Genomic DNA, 18,449 nt, shown 5'->3' on the forward strand with positions numbered 1-18,449 from the left:
TGAAAGAATTGAAGGAAATGCATTCATATTTAAGAAGAACAGTAAAAACAACACCATTTTACCATTTTACTTAAAAAAAAAAAAGTAAAAAAAAAACGTTTTACTTACACAATTTTCTCTAACTTTCTCAACTTCTCTGTAGTCATACTACAGTTAGAGAGAAAATTGTGTTAGTAAAACTTTTTTTAAGTAAAATGGTGTTGTTTTTATTGTTCTTCTTAAATATTCAAGAAGAACAATTTTTTTTGTAAACATGCTACACATTTACGGTCAAGGAAGTGCGTATTGTGAGTACAGTCAAGACGTATTACGGAGGATGCAACACTAATTTCCTGTTTCAAGAGGTAGGAAGTGGTGTGCATACTGTCTGACGATAACAAACGTTAAAACTAAAAATACTGAAAAGGCAATCTGATGGGAAAGGGTTCACATTATGGAAAACAAGGTTTGGCTTTTAAAATTTTCTTTCAGTAATACATTTTCAGATCATTGAGAAGATGTGCTTAATATGCTTCACATACAGCCCTCTTGTGAATTTATGATGTCTCTGAATCACCAAAAAAAATATTGATCAGTCTCTATATTACTAGAGGTTAATTTGGTTTAAGAGAACTGCTTAAAGGTGCTGTGCTGTGTAATTTTTCTGACTGTACTAAAGCATAAAAAAACACTATGTTTACAGAGATTTAGGGAACATGCAAAGTTCATATACTTGTTTCTCTGAAAAACAATGCTATAGCCAGTTCTACTTTGAAATGTGCATTTATAATGTCTGTTTTTGTTTTGTTTTGTGTGATTCTACCCACTGCCATTTTACCCTATTTTGACACCACGGGTTGCCAGTTGATGTAAAACACCGTCAATTGCAGACATGGAAGCCAGCAAACGAACTTCTACCCAACTTAAAAAGCCTAGCTGGCATCCATCTAAAAAGTTTAATGACCAGAGAAAATGTATACATTATCTGATCAACTTACAGTGTAACACTCGTCGCATTCCATTGACAGTTCCTTTTGTTGTTGCGTGTCCTAAATATGGCAATCCGCGTGAGGAGAAGGGGGCGAGGGTAACCACTTACGCCCGTTTCACACATAGGCTACTCTGTGTGCGGAGCGTGTTGCAGTGCGAATTCGGTGCAGAAGCAGCAAGAGCTATAGTGCTTTCACATATGCTGCGTTTGCAGTGCGTAACTGATCCGTGGCTGTACCACAAACACATACTCACTATTTGTATTTCAAATCTAGAAGTTATCAGCAAATTTTATTTAAAAAAAATGTTTTTTGTCAGGATTGTGATTCTCTTTGTACACATATACACTCTTTAATAGACGTATTCACGTTTAAACACAATTTAAACGAAGTACTATTCAATGCATTACTTCTATATAATTATATATTAAGCTGCTCAAGCAAGTGGTAAAATATTTAACCATGCACTTATACTAAAATCGTATAGATTTTAAATTAAAACTTAAAATTGACAAAACTAGCAGACTCATACCCTTTCTTTTGCATAATTTAAATCTTTATACAATAAATCTTGCATGTCACAAAGAACTTGTTTTTCCACCTCCACGAATGAGACGAGTGTTGTTCATTATGTCACCTTGTTGAAGTAAATTGTAGTTTTCCTTGATTTACCCTGGTCTTAAAGTAAAAAGATGACTGTGAAAAATAGTAGTATTTAATTAAATGCATTTATGGTGAGATTACTACATTTTATTTAATTAAATGCATTTATGATGAAATTACTAAATTTTCATGTCAATCTGTGTTAATTTTGACCATGAACCATGCGCTGTCACTTTAATTCGGTGCGGAAACGATCGCTGCACTGCTGTATACGCACCGCAACTAGAACGCATTGCCGGACCGCATCCGTGTGCAGTGTGAAAGCTCTAACCTGTTAACATGGGTACGGAAAAAAATACACACCGCATACGCACTGCAATGTGTGAAACGGGCGTTACTCCAATATTTTGAATTTGGACTGCTGCAAACATTCAACCACTTGCTGTCATTATTACATACTGCACCTTTAACTTTGAATAGTGTGAATAATACACAAATAAGTTTCTTAAAGCAGTATGTGGCAGATTCACAGCATGAGAAGAGCTTCATTGAGATGTGGGTCAGTGTGATTGTTGCTGTTCGGAAAGCTTGGGTCATTAGGGAGCTGTTTGTGGATAGCTAAGTGCGTCTGGGTCACTGATGATTGCTCTAAATGGGTGGCACCTCAATAAAATAAACTGTCAATAGTGCACACACACACACACACACACACACACACACATATAAAACAAACACTTATGAGCCCAGGCCTACATTTGGTTGGTAGTGTTGGGTTAAGGGTGGCGGCAAAAATGTACCCAGCCAAATGACCAATAACATAAAATCATCAGTTATTAACGAGTTAATACTAAGGATATCCCTTGAAACTAAGGAAACTCAAACATACACAAGAATGTACAGTGTGGCCACAAAAAATACTGTTCAAAAGGAAGATTTTCTTTGTTGCTGTTGTTTTTGAAAGAAATTAATACTTTTATTTAGCAAGGACTCATTAAATTGATCAAAAGTTACAGTAACGACTTATTTATAATGTTACAAAAGATTCTGTTTCAAATACATTTTGTTCTTTTGAACATATCAAAGAATCCACAAAAAATATAAGCAGCACAACTGGTTTCATCAATGATAAAAAATAAGAAACGTCATTGTTTTGTTTTTTGGAGTTTTTTAATTTTTTATATAAAAGCACAGTGGAGAGAAGACAGGAAGCGAAGTGGGAAAGAGAAGGGGATGAGATCAGGAAATTACCACACAAGTCATGATTCAAACTTGTGTTGCTTGAATCGCAACTGCGCAACACGTCAGAGCATGTAGCATTAACTTCGACATAAAAAAAAATTCTTGAGAAGCCAATCGTAATAGAATGATTTCTAAAGGATCATGTGACACTGAAGACTGGAGTAATGATGCTGAAAATTCTTTAAAAACTTATTTTATATGGTAGTGTGCTTGAACACATACATTTATGCACTAAATGTACAAATGTCTCTGCATTATGTAACAAAAATTCCTTTCAATCAAAAACTTTCACAAAAAGATATTTGTTATACTGTTTTATACTGTTTAAGAGACAATAGGTGTTTAGGCATTTTTTAGAATCTTTTTAAAAAGCACCAGCAATATTTTTTGTGCTTTTATTTGTTTGTCCCTTGTTGATCTGTTCAATACAGTAACATTAATACATTTAAGTATTCAGACATTTTAGGGACATTTAAATCAAATACTTCTGGGACAGCAAATAATTAAACTCCTTAAAGAAATCCAAAAAAAGGAAAAATATAAATAAATAATTACTTTAGCTACTGCAGGATGCACTTCCGTCCGACCAACTTGCTTCCCTAAATAGACTCTGTAGCTTTGCCAATTCACACTTGGCTGAGTTTAGTGAAAGTGAGGCATTGCACACATGACTGAAGACATCCCAAATACATGCCAAATATTCAGACGATTAAACAAATACTCCACAGCATCATCTAAATATGCCTGATAATTCAGCATTCTTGTTAATGCTCGTCTCATGTAGGATGAAGGACATGTCAGAGTGATGTGACGGATGTAAATACTTTGAAACATAACAGTTGCAGGTTAAAGAAACATACACTTTTACCCAGTTTATTATACAGTAGTTTCTGAACAGAACCAGCCGTATCCGCAGTGTTTCACCTTAGACAATAGGAAAGAATATTTTTTGAACTGAGTTAACCTTTCATTGATCAGTGGAAGTGATCCATTAGAATTTGTCACTCACTAACAGGCAGAGCCGATCCTGACCTCCCTGGGGCCCCAAGCAAAATTCTGTTAAATTAGCCATGTAAACCATTTGCCGTTGCCACACAGTCACAATGAAAATGTAATTCCTGATATCAGAAATAGACATTGTTACTAGAAAAATTACATTCTTAATATCAAGAATTCAAATTTTAAATAGTACAAATTTAATTATTGATATCAAAAATGCATCCTGTGAATGAATAAAAGCTAAAATGGCTTGTCATAGCATGTCACTGTGTTTTAGATGATAAAAGCAATACTCTATACTTGATGGTTATTATTTACTGAGGGATATGCATCCATATTGACCAGTATGTCCAGCCAATCAACATTTTAAATGCAATATAGCCTATAAATCATTAGTCAAAGTCAATACATTGCTTTCCATCTTGCTTTATCGCTGAGTTGTAACTAAACTGACTTGGAGACTAGATAATCATTGTCTTGTTTTAAAAGTATGTGCGTCTATAATTAGAAGTGCCATCACGCCCATATTTTACTGGTCCCCCACAGATATTTTGCTGGAAAGTGTGCATTTCATTTCGTGCACTCGCATATTAACTCATGTTAACACGCGACACGGTTATTTTTTTCGAACTGCAGTTTTATAAACAAACACCGTTGCCCTTTGTCGTTTATCAAATGTAATAAATAGTTGTATTTCACTCTCTTTTTTTTTTTTTTGTCAGGCACAAAGTCACAGAACACAGCCCTGGAAGTGGTTGGTGTTGTAAGCAAGACACAGAAAGACCAAAATATGCACTGCCCAGCTGGGTTAGACAGACAGACAGACTAGAGATAGATGCACATCAACTTAACTTTACTGTTCTTTGCTGACATCAAACTTGGAGAGGAGAGAACACAAGTCTACCTCAAGTCTAAGGCAATTCACTCTCGTGGGGTTTTTTTTCTGTCTCTTTTTGTGACCAGAAGGATAGTTCTGCTTAATTTTCTCATCAATATTGCAAGCTTTGATTGAAGCGCTTTGACACGAGAGGGAGGCGGGGCCTTGAGTAATTTGCAGGGCCCTACGCAACTTGCGTAATGTGCATATAGGGCTGATAGGATCTGCTAACAGGGAGGACTTTACAAATGGTGTTGGGGCAGTTGTGTTAGGGGCGAAAAATGGTGTTAGGGGCAGTGGTGTCGGCACATTATTGGCTAGCTCCTGGGTCATCACACACGACCAGCATCGGCCAATAGTGAGCCTACGTTCTGACGTAGAACCCAGAAGCACTACACTTTTTACACTACGTCAACAGCGTAGGAGAATGACGTGGAAGAGAAGAGATTGTTGATTAATGTCGTTATTTTGAGAGGTTTTTGCGCACAAAATGTTTTCTCATCGCTTCATAATATTAAGGTTGAACCACTGTCGTTACATGGACTATTTTACCATGTTTTTACTACCTTTCTGGGCCTTGAAAGTTGCAATGATGTTGCAGTCAATGGAGGCACAGAAAGCTCTCAGATTTCATCGAAAATATCTTTATTTGTGTACGGGGTTTGGAACGACATGAGTGTGAGTAATTAATGACAGAATTTAAATTTTTGGGTGAACTAACTAACCCTTTAAGTGAAGGGAGGCAGAGAGAGAAAATACATGGACACACTAGGCCTGGGTGGTAAGACGATATATACTACTAGGACAGTAGAAATGTGTTGGTAAAGATTGCAATACATTTTATCAACCTTATTTTGCAACGGCAAAGTGAGCTATTTTCTGTGAATGTGCGAGACGTCCTGTTTATTAGCTGCCTATATATAACCAATACATTTGGGCTATTATCTGTGGGCAGGACTGCTTTACAATATCACTAAAGAGAATACATATGCAGTAACACATGTATTGTCTACTTAAATGGATAATTAACCTAAAAATATATTTTTTCTAATCATTTACACCCTTAAGTAGTTCCAAACCTGTATGGGTTTTCTTTTCTTTCTTCAGGACTCCAATAAGAGTTTCGAGTTTTGGCCACACTTTAGTTCAGGGTCCAATTCTCACTATTAACTAACTATTAACTACGACTTTTACCTCAATAAACTCCTAATTTCTGCTTATTAATAGTTAGAAAAGGTAATCGTTAAATTTAGGGATTGGGTAGGATTAAGGGATGTAGAATATGATCATTCAGAATAAGGCATTAATATGTGCTCTATAAGCATGGTATGGTATTAAGTAACTACTTAATAGTGTGTATATATATATATAAATATATATATATATATATATATCCATGGACATGCCCACAAATGAAATTTCCTTTGGGATAAATACACAATTTCAATGTCTTCACAGGTGAGGCAAGGAAATTTGACCCCACATTTAAAGGCCCGATTAATAACAGGTGAGACAACCTTTATAAGCCAAATTTAATCTAATGTTTAGAAATCATTTGTTTATTTGTATTTTTGTATTTATTTATTTTTATGGGATTTATGTAATCTTATAACCTTCCTGGCAAGATTAGTGCTGTAGCAGTGAATGTGTTTACTTTTCTTGGTGAACAGGGGCTGCACAGACATTATCTGTTGCATACTGTTCATCTTGGCCTTGCTGGGCTACTTTGCAGTTGGCATTCTGGGTAAGACTCAGCTTATTCATTTTCACATTTCTATTCACAATGTCACTGTGTGTAGATGGGCGGAAAGTATTAAACCTTGTCCTTTCTGAGTACAATTTATTCGTCTTACCACACTGACAGTGCTGTGTTTTGTTATAGCATGGTCTCAAGGTGACCCTCGGAAGGTGATTTACCCCACAGACAGTAAGGGCCAGTTTTGTGGGCAGGTCGGCACCTCACTTGAGTGAGTAAAGCTGTCCCTTTGAAAACGTACCTAGACATGTTTCATGTTGTGTTGACCTCCACAAAAGACAATTATGAGGCTTTTAAAGCCATAAAGATAACTATAATAGCGTCCACACCAGCGGACTATATGGTTCTGTTTATTCAGTTTTGTCATCTGCCCCTTTAAATGCTCGCGCTCTTAAAGCATGATGGATTGTTATTTGCTGTCAATGTTTTTTATGGTTCCTCAACTGGTAAAAAACTTGTGTAAGTGATTCCAACGTTATCGTTATAGTAGTGGTGTGGACTCTTACATTTAGAATGATTTTTAGAACTATTTCTTTATTGTCCTTGGTGTGAACGGGCCTTTACTCAGAGGTATCTCAGACATGCACGTTTATATTTTTCTTACCTTAATCTGTCTGAATAATCAGGAAAAAGCCCCTGCTGTTCTACTTCAACATCCTGAAGTGTGCCAGTCCTCTTGTCCTGCTGGAGTTTCAATGTCCTACCACTCAGGTTTGGCACTGTTTCAATAAACTTCTTTTTGCAGTACCATCTGTATCTATAGTGTTTGTCACATATTACAGCGTTTTTGTTCATTTGACAGATCTGTGTGGAGAGATGTCCAGATAAATTCATGAGTTTAGTGAAGGCTTTGAAAAATACCGATGATAAGGAATACTACAAGCAATTCTGCAAGGATGGAGTAGACATGAACAAGGTAAGTTCTGTATGGAAAGGACTTTTTTTTTGTCTTGAATTCCCAGCAAGAAATAATATATCATGAAAAATACAATTATGATAGATAACATTTTGTTCATACTGCCCCCAATTTTAGTACAGTGGTTTTAGGGTTTAGGTTTGCAACCCTAAAATTTATACACTGGTTAAGGTAAATACATGAAATTATCTTTTTTTTTTTTGTGCAACAGTTTATTGAACCTGTTGACAAAATATTTTTAAGTGGATATGTGTTTATGCTTATCATATTTGCTACATCAGGCTTTTATGACTCATATAGTATGATACAGTGAGAATATAGAGCTCATACAAAAAAAAAAACTATTTAGAGGCCCAAACTGAGCAAAAATATACAATTGGATGCAGTCGCTGATATTTACATTGCCAAAATGTAAGATGAAATTCTTAATGTCTTGTAATATAAATGAGTTCTTTATACCAGTAGAGCAGACTACGTACATAAAATGCATATACCAGTTGTCACTCTATATTTCCCAATTATATGCCTTAGTAAGATGGTATTTTAATGCTTAGTTTTATGATCAAAGCGCAGATTTTTTATTGTGGGGGCAAAACATCAAATGCAAGGCAGTACAGTGATTATTGAAATATGTACAAATAAACGTTCCTCAAAATCCTGATGTATCATATTTGATACATTTTAACCAGATTTTTCTTTTTAAAACAATTATGAATGGATAATAAGTTGTTTTAGTCCTGCAAAAACATCCTTTTGGACCTTTTATTTTTAAGTGTAGTAAAAATGTCCTTCTCTTTTTTAGAAAGCTCCTGAAATCCTGAAGGATGGCTTGTGCCCTTCAATACTCACACCTAGCAAGAATTGTAAGCCTTTTCGTGCTTGTTAAATCACATAAAGTAGTTAAGCTACTCTGATTTAAGTTATGTTGTTTACACTTACAAACTGATATGCGCTGTATCAGTAAATTGCTTTACAATTATGACCGTCACCCTGTGTTTCAGTCACACGGAGATGCTTGCCCGCTCTAGAAACCTTGAAAGGTGGTATAGTTGTGGTTGGCAACAAAACTACGTACACGTATGATAAAGGAGAAAGTATAAATGCAACAGATCTCCTTGAAGCCTCAAAGTTAGTGATATTATGCATTTGTTTGTGTTATTATATTTCAATATTATAATGTGAATCATATTGAACATTAAATCATTTTGATTATTATTACCATACATATGTTTATTTTTTGCAGGAAATCTAATGTAGTGGTTGAGGCCCGGGCAGTAGCCATGAGGATCTTTGAGGATTATACTCAGTCCTGGCACTGGATCCTTCTGTAAGCACATTATATTCTATGTTCATTTTATTTCCTATCTGCATTAGCCTAAAAAACAGCCAGTGTTCGGTTATGGCTGTCAGATTTAGTGTTGGTGAGCCCCAGTGATTTCTAGATGAATTACAGGAGCAAATTAAATCTTTATGCGGTCCTTTTCAGTGGCTTGGTGATCGCCATGCTGGTCAGCCTGATCTTTATCCTCCTCTTGCGTTGTCTGGCTGGAATCATGATCTGGGTTATGATCATCATGGTCATCATTGTTATTGGATACGGTAAGAGGGCTGTTGTGTTGTCTTGTCTAGAGCTCTCAAATAACATTACGTGCATGTTTATCCTATTGTTACCAAATACTTTAGCTGTGCTTAACTTTAACACAAAATCAATAGAAAATAAATACATATATATATATATTTTGCATAAAGAAGCTCAAGCCTGTTTTAGGATCATTAAGATTTTCTTGCTGTGTGACATTAAGCCCGTTCCCCCCTAAATTTCTACTATCGTAATGCGCCTGGAAGTAAATTTTTTTTGCAAATCTCATTATCATCTTTGATGATTTTCATTATTGTAGCAAAGTCATATTTTACTGAATTACATAAAAAATATTGTATTCATGGTATTTATGCTGTTTTTCCCTCTCCTGGCTCTCCGCAGGTGTTTTCCATTGTTACATGCAGTACGCCAGTCTGAAAGGAGAGGCTGGTTCTGATGTCACTATCAAGGATCTGGGTCTACAGACGGACTTCTCTGTGTACTTGCAGATTCGGCAGACCTGGCTTGCCTTCAGTGAGTTTTTACATCATTATGTCAATACAATCAATACACTACCATTAAAAAGTTTGGGGTTGGTAGGATTTTAATGTTTTTGGGGAAAAAATGCAGTAAAATATTGTGAAATATTATTACAATTTAAAATACCTGTTTTTTTATATATTTTAAAATGTAATTTATTCATTTGATGCAAAGCTGCATTTTCAGCATCATTACTCCAGTCTTCAGTGTCACATGATCCTTCAGAAATCATTCTAATATGCTGATTTGATGCTCAAGAAACATTTTTTAAATCAATTTTGAAAACAGTTGTGCTGCTTAATATTTAACTGTGATAGACACATATTTTTCAGGATTCTTTAATGAATAGAAAGTTCAAAATAGAAGTCTTTTGTAACATAAATGCCTTTACTGTCACTTTTGATCACTTTCATGCATCCTTGCTAAAATAGTCTTATTAAAAAATCCTACTGACCCCAAAGTGTTGAACAGTAGTATAAGTAAACACACTGTATATTTACATGTTCATTAAATAAATAAAATAAGTAACATTAAACTGCTGCGATTGTGGCACTTAAATGATAAACATGTTCCTGGTTTCTTTGTCACATTTAATTTTCATTACATTCTACTGTGTCCTGTCCTTCTTTGTCACCACACAGTAATTATCCTGTGTATTGTGGAAGTGGTCATCCTCCTCCTCCTCATCTTCCTCAGGAAGAGGATCCTCATTGCTATTGCTCTCATCAAAGAGGCCAGCAAGTCAGTCTACCTTCTTACTGAAGAGCAAACTATGTGTTGCTGGCGTTGTTTGGTCTCATATTCCATATTATTGCTTTCTTTGGGTACTTTAATAGCATTAGTAGTTAAACAGCAGCGTTATTTGCAGTATGATGGATTAGCTGAGGCTTAAAGTCATGAAATAATAATTAGGTTAACTGGGAGTGTTAGACAGGAAGTTCTAATAATCTCATCTATTTTTCAGGGCCATCGGTCATGTGATGTCATCTTTGTTCTACCCGCTGCTGACTTTTGCCCTACTGACTTTGGTCATCGCATACTGGGCCATCACCGCCGTGTATCCTAAAGAAAATAATGCAATGACACATCATTACAAATAGACAAAGGCATTACTAATGTAATAATTGTACTAATGTGCACTGTTTTTTTAAACATCATCATTACCCCAAACACTTTAGTAATAAACGTTGGGGAAAAAAGTGAATTTTAGAAAGAAGTAGTTTCTCCTTAACTGTTATTTAGGTTTTTGTCCACTTCCAATGAGCCAATATACAAGGTTTTCAATACAACCGAATGTCCTTTTTCCAGAGACACCTGCAACCCTGAGGTTAGTGCATTATTATTTTTATTTTGCCGGGTCTTTACATAAAAGCAGTCTTGTTGGCTATTTATTGACAATTTTATTGCATTGTGCAGCATTGATGTCAATCAACGCCTCTTTGTCACTGATATAAATTAAGTATTACAGTGTATGATTTTTTTTTAGCTTGAAATAAATTTCAATAGTTTTATTAAGTATGAATTAAATTGATCCAAAGTGTCTGTAAAGACATTTATAATGCTACAAAATATTTAAAATACTTTCCATTCTTCAAAGAAAAAAAATTATTATACAATGTATTGTATCATACAATGTATGTAACAAAATGTTAAACAGCACAGAGCACAATCATTTTCAGCATTGATAATAATAAGAAATGTTTCCTGAGCACCAAATCATCATATTAGAATGATTTCTGAAGGAAAATTCAGCTTTGCATCACAGGAATAAATTACATTTTTAAATGGAAAACAGCTCTTTTCAATTGTAATAATATTTCACAATATTACTGTTTTTACTGTGGATGTCTTATTTGTTTTAGCATATTTTGCAGAGCAAAACTTTTAATAAAGTTGCATTGATTTGATTTCTCCACAGACTTTTAACATCTCAAATATCACCACCGAATGTCCTGATGCTGAGTGTCTGTTTGCGTTTTATGGAGGAGAGACGATATACCACAAGTACCTGATTCTATTCCAGTTCTATAATTTATTCCTTTTCTTCTGGTGTGTCAACTTCGTGACAGCATTGGGCCAGGTCACACTGGCAGGGGCCTTTGCCTCCTATTACTGGGCATTCAAAAAGCCTGACGACATACCAGCTTTCCCTGTCTTCAACTCTTTGGGACGGGCCCTCAGGTGTGTGGCTTGAGGAATAGTTTTCAATTAGTTTTCACAAATTTAGCAAAAATCCTTCTTTGAATTTTTAATACAGTGACTTTTTTCATGTAATACATAGAATTTTTGTATGCTCTATATTGCTCACTCATTCTCCAGGTATCACACTGGTTCTCTGGCATTTGGTTCCCTCATTCTTGCCATCGTTCAGGTCATCAGGGTCATATTGGAGTATATGGATCAGAAGTTGAAAGGTATCACTGCTTCAGTGTTTTCTGTACAGTGTTTTCATTATTCTGCTTCAGAAACTATTCAGATCCCTTCACTTTTATCACAATGTTTGCATTATGAGCAATACTGCCCCGACCCCCAACAATTTAAATATTTCAAATTTACATTGTCATCTTTTACTTGCCCTCATGTTGATCACAACCAATATTATTTTCTTCCTTTGTTCAAAAAGAGATGTTTTAAACATTACAGAATGAAAGCATTTTTGCTGCTACATACAACCTACAACCACTGACTTGTAAAATGCAATAAAAATGCAACATGAAATTAGCCTGGGTTTCCCCATTCTGCCTTGCGCGCAGCGCGATTTTACTCACGCTGCTAGGCAGTCTGGACACCATGGACCAGATTTTCCCCTCAAAAAGGGAACCAATCACAGAACGGGGAGGGAGCAGCAAGTCGATGACGACGTCTATGCGACACACTGAAGCAGTTTGTTTATATCTATGGATCCAACATGGCATCAGACGCAAAGTTACCTTTCGATGCAGCCTTAGATAGTGTTCTAAGTAGTTTAGAACGCAAGTTTATTTCGTCTTCTTCCTCGTCGAATTTCGAATATCATAGCGCCCAATAAACGGCTCTGGGCATTCGTAAACCACGACTCAAATACGAGAAAATGAACGTGGTTCCCAGACCACGTCTCAATGAGAAGAGGTCTGACGTTAGCCAGGCTAACATGAAATGGCATATTGAAAAGCGATTCATCCATATTTTCTTTCAGTGCACATAAATACCACAATTGCCAAAGTGCGATTTATCTTGCTCAATTTGTTTACCACGAGCAAATGCTGATGACGTTTTATTCTTCTATACTAACTTGCGTCGTAGCCTACGATTCAAAAGGTGTCATCATCGTACAGTCTACATACATGTCATACCCAAGTTTATTAGATCGTACAGTGTAATTTGTAATGATCTTATAGGATTGCCCAAATCGCACAGTGAGAGCAAATAAAGGCTGACACATTTTCATTTTTGGGTGAACTATTTCTTTAAAATGCTACAAAAAATATCAAAAACAAAGAAACATGAATCACATATCAGATCAGCTCAGATGTGCCCTGCTTCTTTGTTGAAATGTCTTTTGAACTTGATTCTATCCATCTTTTGGCAAATATAATATGCTGACTGACAGGCGAAAAAAAAGTCTGCAATACATCTGTATCAAATAAATAAGTGATCATGGAGTGCTATGGAATACTTTATCCATTGTATTCTGTCTGTTATATGCGTTTGAGTCTGGACTGTGTGATTTACTTCCTTTAGGTGCCCAGAATAAGTTTGCAAAATTCCTGCTCAGTTGCCTAAAGTGCTGCTTTTGGTGCCTGGAGAAATTCATCAAGTTCCTAAACAGAAATGCCTATATCATGGTACACTTTCTCTCTTTTGTGCATTGTTTCTGGCTAGGGAGCATCAGTAGTGCACGTTTAGTGTTATATTGCTCAAACACAATTGCTGAAACCAAAGTTATATTGAGGCATATTGTCTTTTCAGGTGGCAATATATGGTAAAAATTTCTGTACATCTGCCAAGGATGCATTCTTTCTCCTGATGAGGAACATTGTCCGGTGAGTGTTATTTAAATCGAAATCTTTTAGTCGAGGTTTTGTGTGAATAAACAGATGAAACAGTGTAGATTTGAAACTCTTTACTTGTCTTGTTTTTTAGTGTGGTGGTTCTTGACAAAGTGACAGACTTCCTCTTATTTTTGGGCAAACTCCTTATCGTTGGAATTGTGGGTGAGTGATTTGCTGACAGGCTGACACAGATGTCACGTGAATTCAGAGGTTATTTGGTTGGAACTGACTTCTCATATTCCAATTCACCAGTGTAACACAGAATGCTGTTTCTCCTCTTCTCAGGGATTTGTTCCTTCTTCTTTTTCACGGGCAAGTTTAAGGTAGCGCAGGACATTGCTCCATCCCTTAATTATTACTGGGTGCCTATACTGGTAAGTGATCTTGAGTTGAAAGCAATACCAACTCAACCTAAATTTAATATTTCCAGACTGTTTTAATCACATCTCCCTTCATTTACAGACTGTGGTGTTTGGCTCGTATCTGATCGCTCATGGCTTTTTTAGCGTTTATGCCATGTGTGTGGACACACTCTTCCTGTGTTTCTGTAAGTGTGAAGTGTTATTTATTTCACGAGATAATTTGTAATGAACAAATCTGACAAGTTGTCAATGTTTTGGCTGCGTTCGGTTCTGATAAATAGCAGCTGTTGTGTTGGATTTTAATTGAGTTTTGGGAAATAAGTTTCACAGATGTTGAACTTTCATTGTTATCAACAGCTAAATGCATTAGCAGCACTCAAACTGCTCTCTTTCCTTTCTTTTAACTGTTGTTCTTTCCTACAGTGCAATTGAGAGCAACAGTGACCACCCACCAGAATCCCATTCATTTTCTCTATAATCACTCTTATAGATTTATATCATTTTTAGAATTTCTTTTATTTCACGTGCCCTCGTGATCTTTAATCAAAACAACTCCCCCTCCCTCTTGTAACGACATCTCTTCTCTGATGACGTTTTTACTGGTGTGAGGGTGGGACAACCTGTCACTCACGCAAGATTGACCAGTAGCAAACAACAACCATCCAATCAATTCTCGATGGACAAAATCAAGTCCTGCCGTTTTTTTCTTGTTCGAGAAGCTTTCTGACTCGGATATACACCAAAATAGGGAATAAAAGACTTCTGCTTCTTAAAAAGAATGAACAATGCATATCCCATGAAGAATTTTAAAAGTTGCAAGTGATTCAGAAAGTACAGTATACCGTTTTTTGAGAGTGTAGAGAGACCCAATGTTGTCATCCACAATGTCACTGCTTAGCATTTTTGTAAATCTTATCCATGAAATTGGCTATTAAACATTTTTTTTTTAAATCACATTTATGGCTTCTACAGAAGCACATATCCTTGCTTTACAACCTCAGAGCTCACGGTTTATCTTTCTGTATGGAGAAAATGACTGGGACTTTTACTTCCTGGACCCACTGTTGACATATCTGCATATCACAAATGCTTACAGGGGCTTTTGGCTTGCTTTATGTCTAACCATTTCCTTTCTTTCTCTGTTTTTATCTCTTCCACATGATTTTGTCCAATCATGTGTCCTTCTGCTCCTTTCTGCTACGTGCACTCTCAAAACACTAACATTTAAAAAAAAATATCACTATCACATACAAACACAAACTCAAGGCGAAGACCTGGAGCGAAATGACGGTTCTTCGGACAAGCCGTTTTTCATGTCCCCTGAGCTGCACCAGATTTTGTCTATAGAAAAAAGCGCAGAGGAGACAGACCATGCCGAGATACCGGTCATACACGTGCAAGCCGAAGAGGAAGTCCCGTTGCAGGAGAATGGAGAGGTGCAGCTCAAAGAGCAGGTACTTCTTAAGCAGGAGCAAGAAGAAGAGACGCCACTAAATCAAGAGACGCACATTGAAGAGCCTCCCCAAGAAACACATCCTCCCGAGACACCCGTAGCCGCCGAGGAGAAACCCGAAGAGCAGGTTACACCACAAGAGCCTGAACCTCCACAAGTGACCCCACAGCAAAATGGACCCCAAGAGGTGAATGGTGACGACAAGGAGGAGCAGGCGACCCAACCTCAAGCAGAACCACCACAGGCTGAGAACCTACAAGAACCAGAGGAACCGAAGCCTCAAGAAAACGGACCTCAAGAGAGCGAGACCCCGCTCACCCCTCAGGAGTAGTTGTGCAAGGAGGCTCATTGAAGGTGGAGTTTCAGAGAAGCCTACTAATTTGGGAACTAGTGCACTTTGGTGGCTTTAGCAAGCCATTAGTATACAAAGGAAAGTACCTCCTTCATTCGAGTCATAATGTTTACTCAATCGATTATGAGAACTGTCTCTTAATTAATAATCTCTGGTCATAATGGACGGCATGACACATATAGGACAGAAACAGTCTTTTACTCAAAGTATGAGCTGATTGAACGGATGACAATTGTTTACGTGGACCTAAACCCCATTAGATATGCCTACATAGCACTTGTAGAATGTGACTGTGTTTGTGATTTATGTAGAACATTTTAATGTAAGGACATGTAAAAGTGTAATGTAGGTGCTCGACTTGTGCCTAATTATTGTTACTTATCAATGTCTTAATCATTTTGAAGAATGCAAAAAGATTTTGCAGTATCGCTATGTTTACAGCAACAACTACGAAAAAAAACCCCCATCTGTTTACAGTCATACCAGCCAAGACCAAAACGTCATTTTGTAAGAATTTGTGGAAATGTATCTGAAAAATGTGAAAATGATATGCCTAATGTGGTCATTTCATGGTGCAGTGTAACAGAACATGAAAAAAGCACCGAAAGTCTTAAAAACAAAACAATCAAAGAAAAAAAAAGTGTATTGCCCTATATTTTGGTCTGCTCTGGTTATTGTATGGACAGATTGCAACCTTTTCAATGCCTGATATTTGTCGCTGTTTGCCGCTCTATTGCCTCTTTTTCTACCTCTGTGCTTCACTATTCTCAATCTTTGCATGTTGTTAATGTGATCTCCCAGTGCTTTAATAAACTGAACTCTCTTTGTTGAGATCTCAAGCCTTTCTTTGCTCTCAAGGTGATGCTTCTATTGTTAGCGTTTATACTATTTGGCATATGTTTCATGTTAAGATCATGCTATTGTTTGTCTCAACCTAAATTGTTCCAACAGTGGAGGATCTTGAACGCAATGATGGCACAGTGGACAAACCATATTTCATGCCAGAGAGTCTGCTGTCCATCCTCAAGAAGTCCAATGAGGGGCTGAAAACAGTGGACTAAGGACAAGACGAAAAGATTGATTGAAAGAATTTTGTAGGGAGAGAAAAAGAGAGACCTGCCATTATTGCACTGATTTCATGGCTCAACTCATGGCTCAACCAGTAAATGATGCCACGTCATTACAGCCAAGTGTTACAAATCTATTCATTTTGTTTTTGCTAATTACAGATTATTGTGTATTTTTTTGTTGTCATTTGTATATACAGTATTATGCTTTATTAGACTATTAACAACTATAACTTTTTGAATATATGTGTTACTGAATAACTTTTTGTGTTTAAAATTGTGATATTTCGTTACAATAATGATAACCATTGGCTATATAGCTATCTGACAACGTTTATTATTATTTTTTAATATAATGGGAACCACTCGTTTTATTGCAATAAAAGGTTTTCTGCAGTGTTTTTCAATGCGTCTATGTGACGTAGCCATTTTTCAGTGTGTTCTTGTTTGTTTCGGAGTGTAAATATTAAATAATTCTGTGATGTGATCTGGTTGAGAACTTAATAAATATTAATTAGCTCATGCACGTAGTGTCCACTTTCTCGAGCGTAAAGGTACGTATTAATATTCATGAGCCAACGTCCAGCTACACAAGTGGTTCTCAACGGGGGCGTTGGAAGCAAGATTTTTGAAAGGGGCGTTCAGGTGTTAATTGGGGGCGTTCACGAAAATATATAATGCAAATTTTTCTTCATTCACTTTTATTCATTTTAATAGTGTTTATTTGTACTAAACACTTCAAGTGGGCTATTTAAAAAGTGTTAGGACTATGTATATGTTAAATTATGTTGTAAAACATATGCGCAGAGACTGCAATGTCGTATTGTGTGTGTGCACGCGGTGCAGGTGAAAGAATACATCAGCAGCACTCAAATAAAAATAAAAAAATAAAAAAAATAATTCGTCGCAACCGCTCTCCTGACCGCAAGTCAACCATCAGTGTAGTAGGTAGGCACTAGGCAGGTTTTTTTGTTAATTTCTACTGCATTACGATTGAAAGCAGTATCAATAATGTCAAAAATAGCCTATGACCTGCAGTCAAGTTCAGCTGTGTGTAGGCTATATGCTGTTTAAAGCTACACTGTAACTTTTTAAGTTGATTCTTAGCAAAAAACACTTTGTTCTTTCAAAATTATATGTGCTCATTCATGTGTAATTACTTCCACCAACTAATCAAGTATTTTCGTAAGTGTACAATCTGCCATTCAGTATATGAGCGAGTCGCTCGAATGGCGGCAGCCATGTTGCGCTTCCATCTTGAAAATATATTAGCCAAAGAGGGACATACCTGGAAATTCAAGCTTCGCCTTTTCGCGCTTTTACACTCAGTGGCACCGTGACGAATGCGAGGGGGAGATTACTCTGTAGGAGCCACCGAGTTAAAACGCCCTCGGAATGGGAGGGGCTATACGATTTCAACGCTAGATGGAAGAAAATCTTACACAGTGAAGCCTAGCTTTAAATGAGTGCTCTCAAGATACTTGTTGTAATTCGCGGCCATGACCAGTTGTATTTTGACGACTTGATATTATTTCTTATTCAAAAGTTGCCCCCGCCCCTGCCAAAGATCCAGGCAAGACAAGATTGAACATGTTTACTTGCAAAATAATTACATTCTAAATTTAGAATGCCTAACATTCCAGTTTAATGCGACATGTATCGTTACTTTTGCAACAACTATTATTTTTCCAGTCATAGACCAGCGCT

The 18,449-nt window shown here is 36.6% G+C and overlaps 2 protein-coding genes across 3 annotated transcripts in view; both read left to right on the forward strand.

Annotated features, from left to right (window-relative positions):
- slc44a2 (solute carrier family 44 member 2 (CTL2 blood group)) overlaps nucleotides 1-17,266 on the forward strand; it is a 20,357-nt gene extending 3,091 nt beyond the window's left edge. Inside the window, exons 1-22 of one of the 2 annotated variants that reach the window (XM_081380701.1) lie at nucleotides 294-445; nucleotides 6,145-6,193; nucleotides 6,357-6,430; nucleotides 6,569-6,653; nucleotides 7,069-7,153; nucleotides 7,245-7,358; nucleotides 8,161-8,221; nucleotides 8,360-8,486; nucleotides 8,602-8,685; nucleotides 8,845-8,957; nucleotides 9,340-9,471; nucleotides 10,119-10,218; nucleotides 10,442-10,534; nucleotides 10,720-10,804; nucleotides 11,396-11,658; nucleotides 11,797-11,891; nucleotides 13,198-13,301; nucleotides 13,426-13,499; nucleotides 13,600-13,670; nucleotides 13,794-13,882; nucleotides 13,971-14,055; nucleotides 16,627-17,266. In XM_081380701.1, coding sequence (XP_081236827.1) covers nucleotides 415-445; nucleotides 6,145-6,193; nucleotides 6,357-6,430; nucleotides 6,569-6,653; nucleotides 7,069-7,153; nucleotides 7,245-7,358; nucleotides 8,161-8,221; nucleotides 8,360-8,486; nucleotides 8,602-8,685; nucleotides 8,845-8,957; nucleotides 9,340-9,471; nucleotides 10,119-10,218; nucleotides 10,442-10,534; nucleotides 10,720-10,804; nucleotides 11,396-11,658; nucleotides 11,797-11,891; nucleotides 13,198-13,301; nucleotides 13,426-13,499; nucleotides 13,600-13,670; nucleotides 13,794-13,882; nucleotides 13,971-14,055; nucleotides 16,627-16,736 — 2,124 coding nt within the window. In that variant the 5' untranslated portion in view covers nucleotides 294-414 and the 3' untranslated portion in view covers nucleotides 16,737-17,266. Of the gene's footprint in view, nucleotides 1-293; nucleotides 446-6,144; nucleotides 6,194-6,356; nucleotides 6,431-6,568; nucleotides 6,654-7,068; nucleotides 7,154-7,244; nucleotides 7,359-8,160; nucleotides 8,222-8,359; nucleotides 8,487-8,601; nucleotides 8,686-8,844; nucleotides 8,958-9,339; nucleotides 9,472-10,118; nucleotides 10,219-10,441; nucleotides 10,535-10,719; nucleotides 10,805-11,395; nucleotides 11,659-11,796; nucleotides 11,892-13,197; nucleotides 13,302-13,425; nucleotides 13,500-13,599; nucleotides 13,671-13,793; nucleotides 13,883-13,970; nucleotides 14,056-16,626 lie in introns of those variants that run through there. The other variant, XM_081380700.1, reaches the window with a different exon arrangement.
- Nucleotides 14,067-16,514, forward strand: LOC308699767 (uncharacterized protein). Its single transcript, XM_081380732.1, has one exon. The coding sequence runs from the start codon at nucleotides 14,830-14,832 to the stop codon at nucleotides 15,652-15,654; it is 825 nt and encodes a 274-aa protein (XP_081236858.1). The 5' UTR covers nucleotides 14,067-14,829; the 3' UTR covers nucleotides 15,655-16,514.
- Nucleotides 17,267-18,449: the final 1,183 nt, after the last annotated feature.

This window comes from Scardinius erythrophthalmus (genome assembly GCF_964197995.2).
Source record: "Scardinius erythrophthalmus genome assembly, chromosome: 12".
Lineage (NCBI taxonomy): Eukaryota > Metazoa > Chordata > Actinopteri > Cypriniformes > Leuciscidae > Scardinius > Scardinius erythrophthalmus.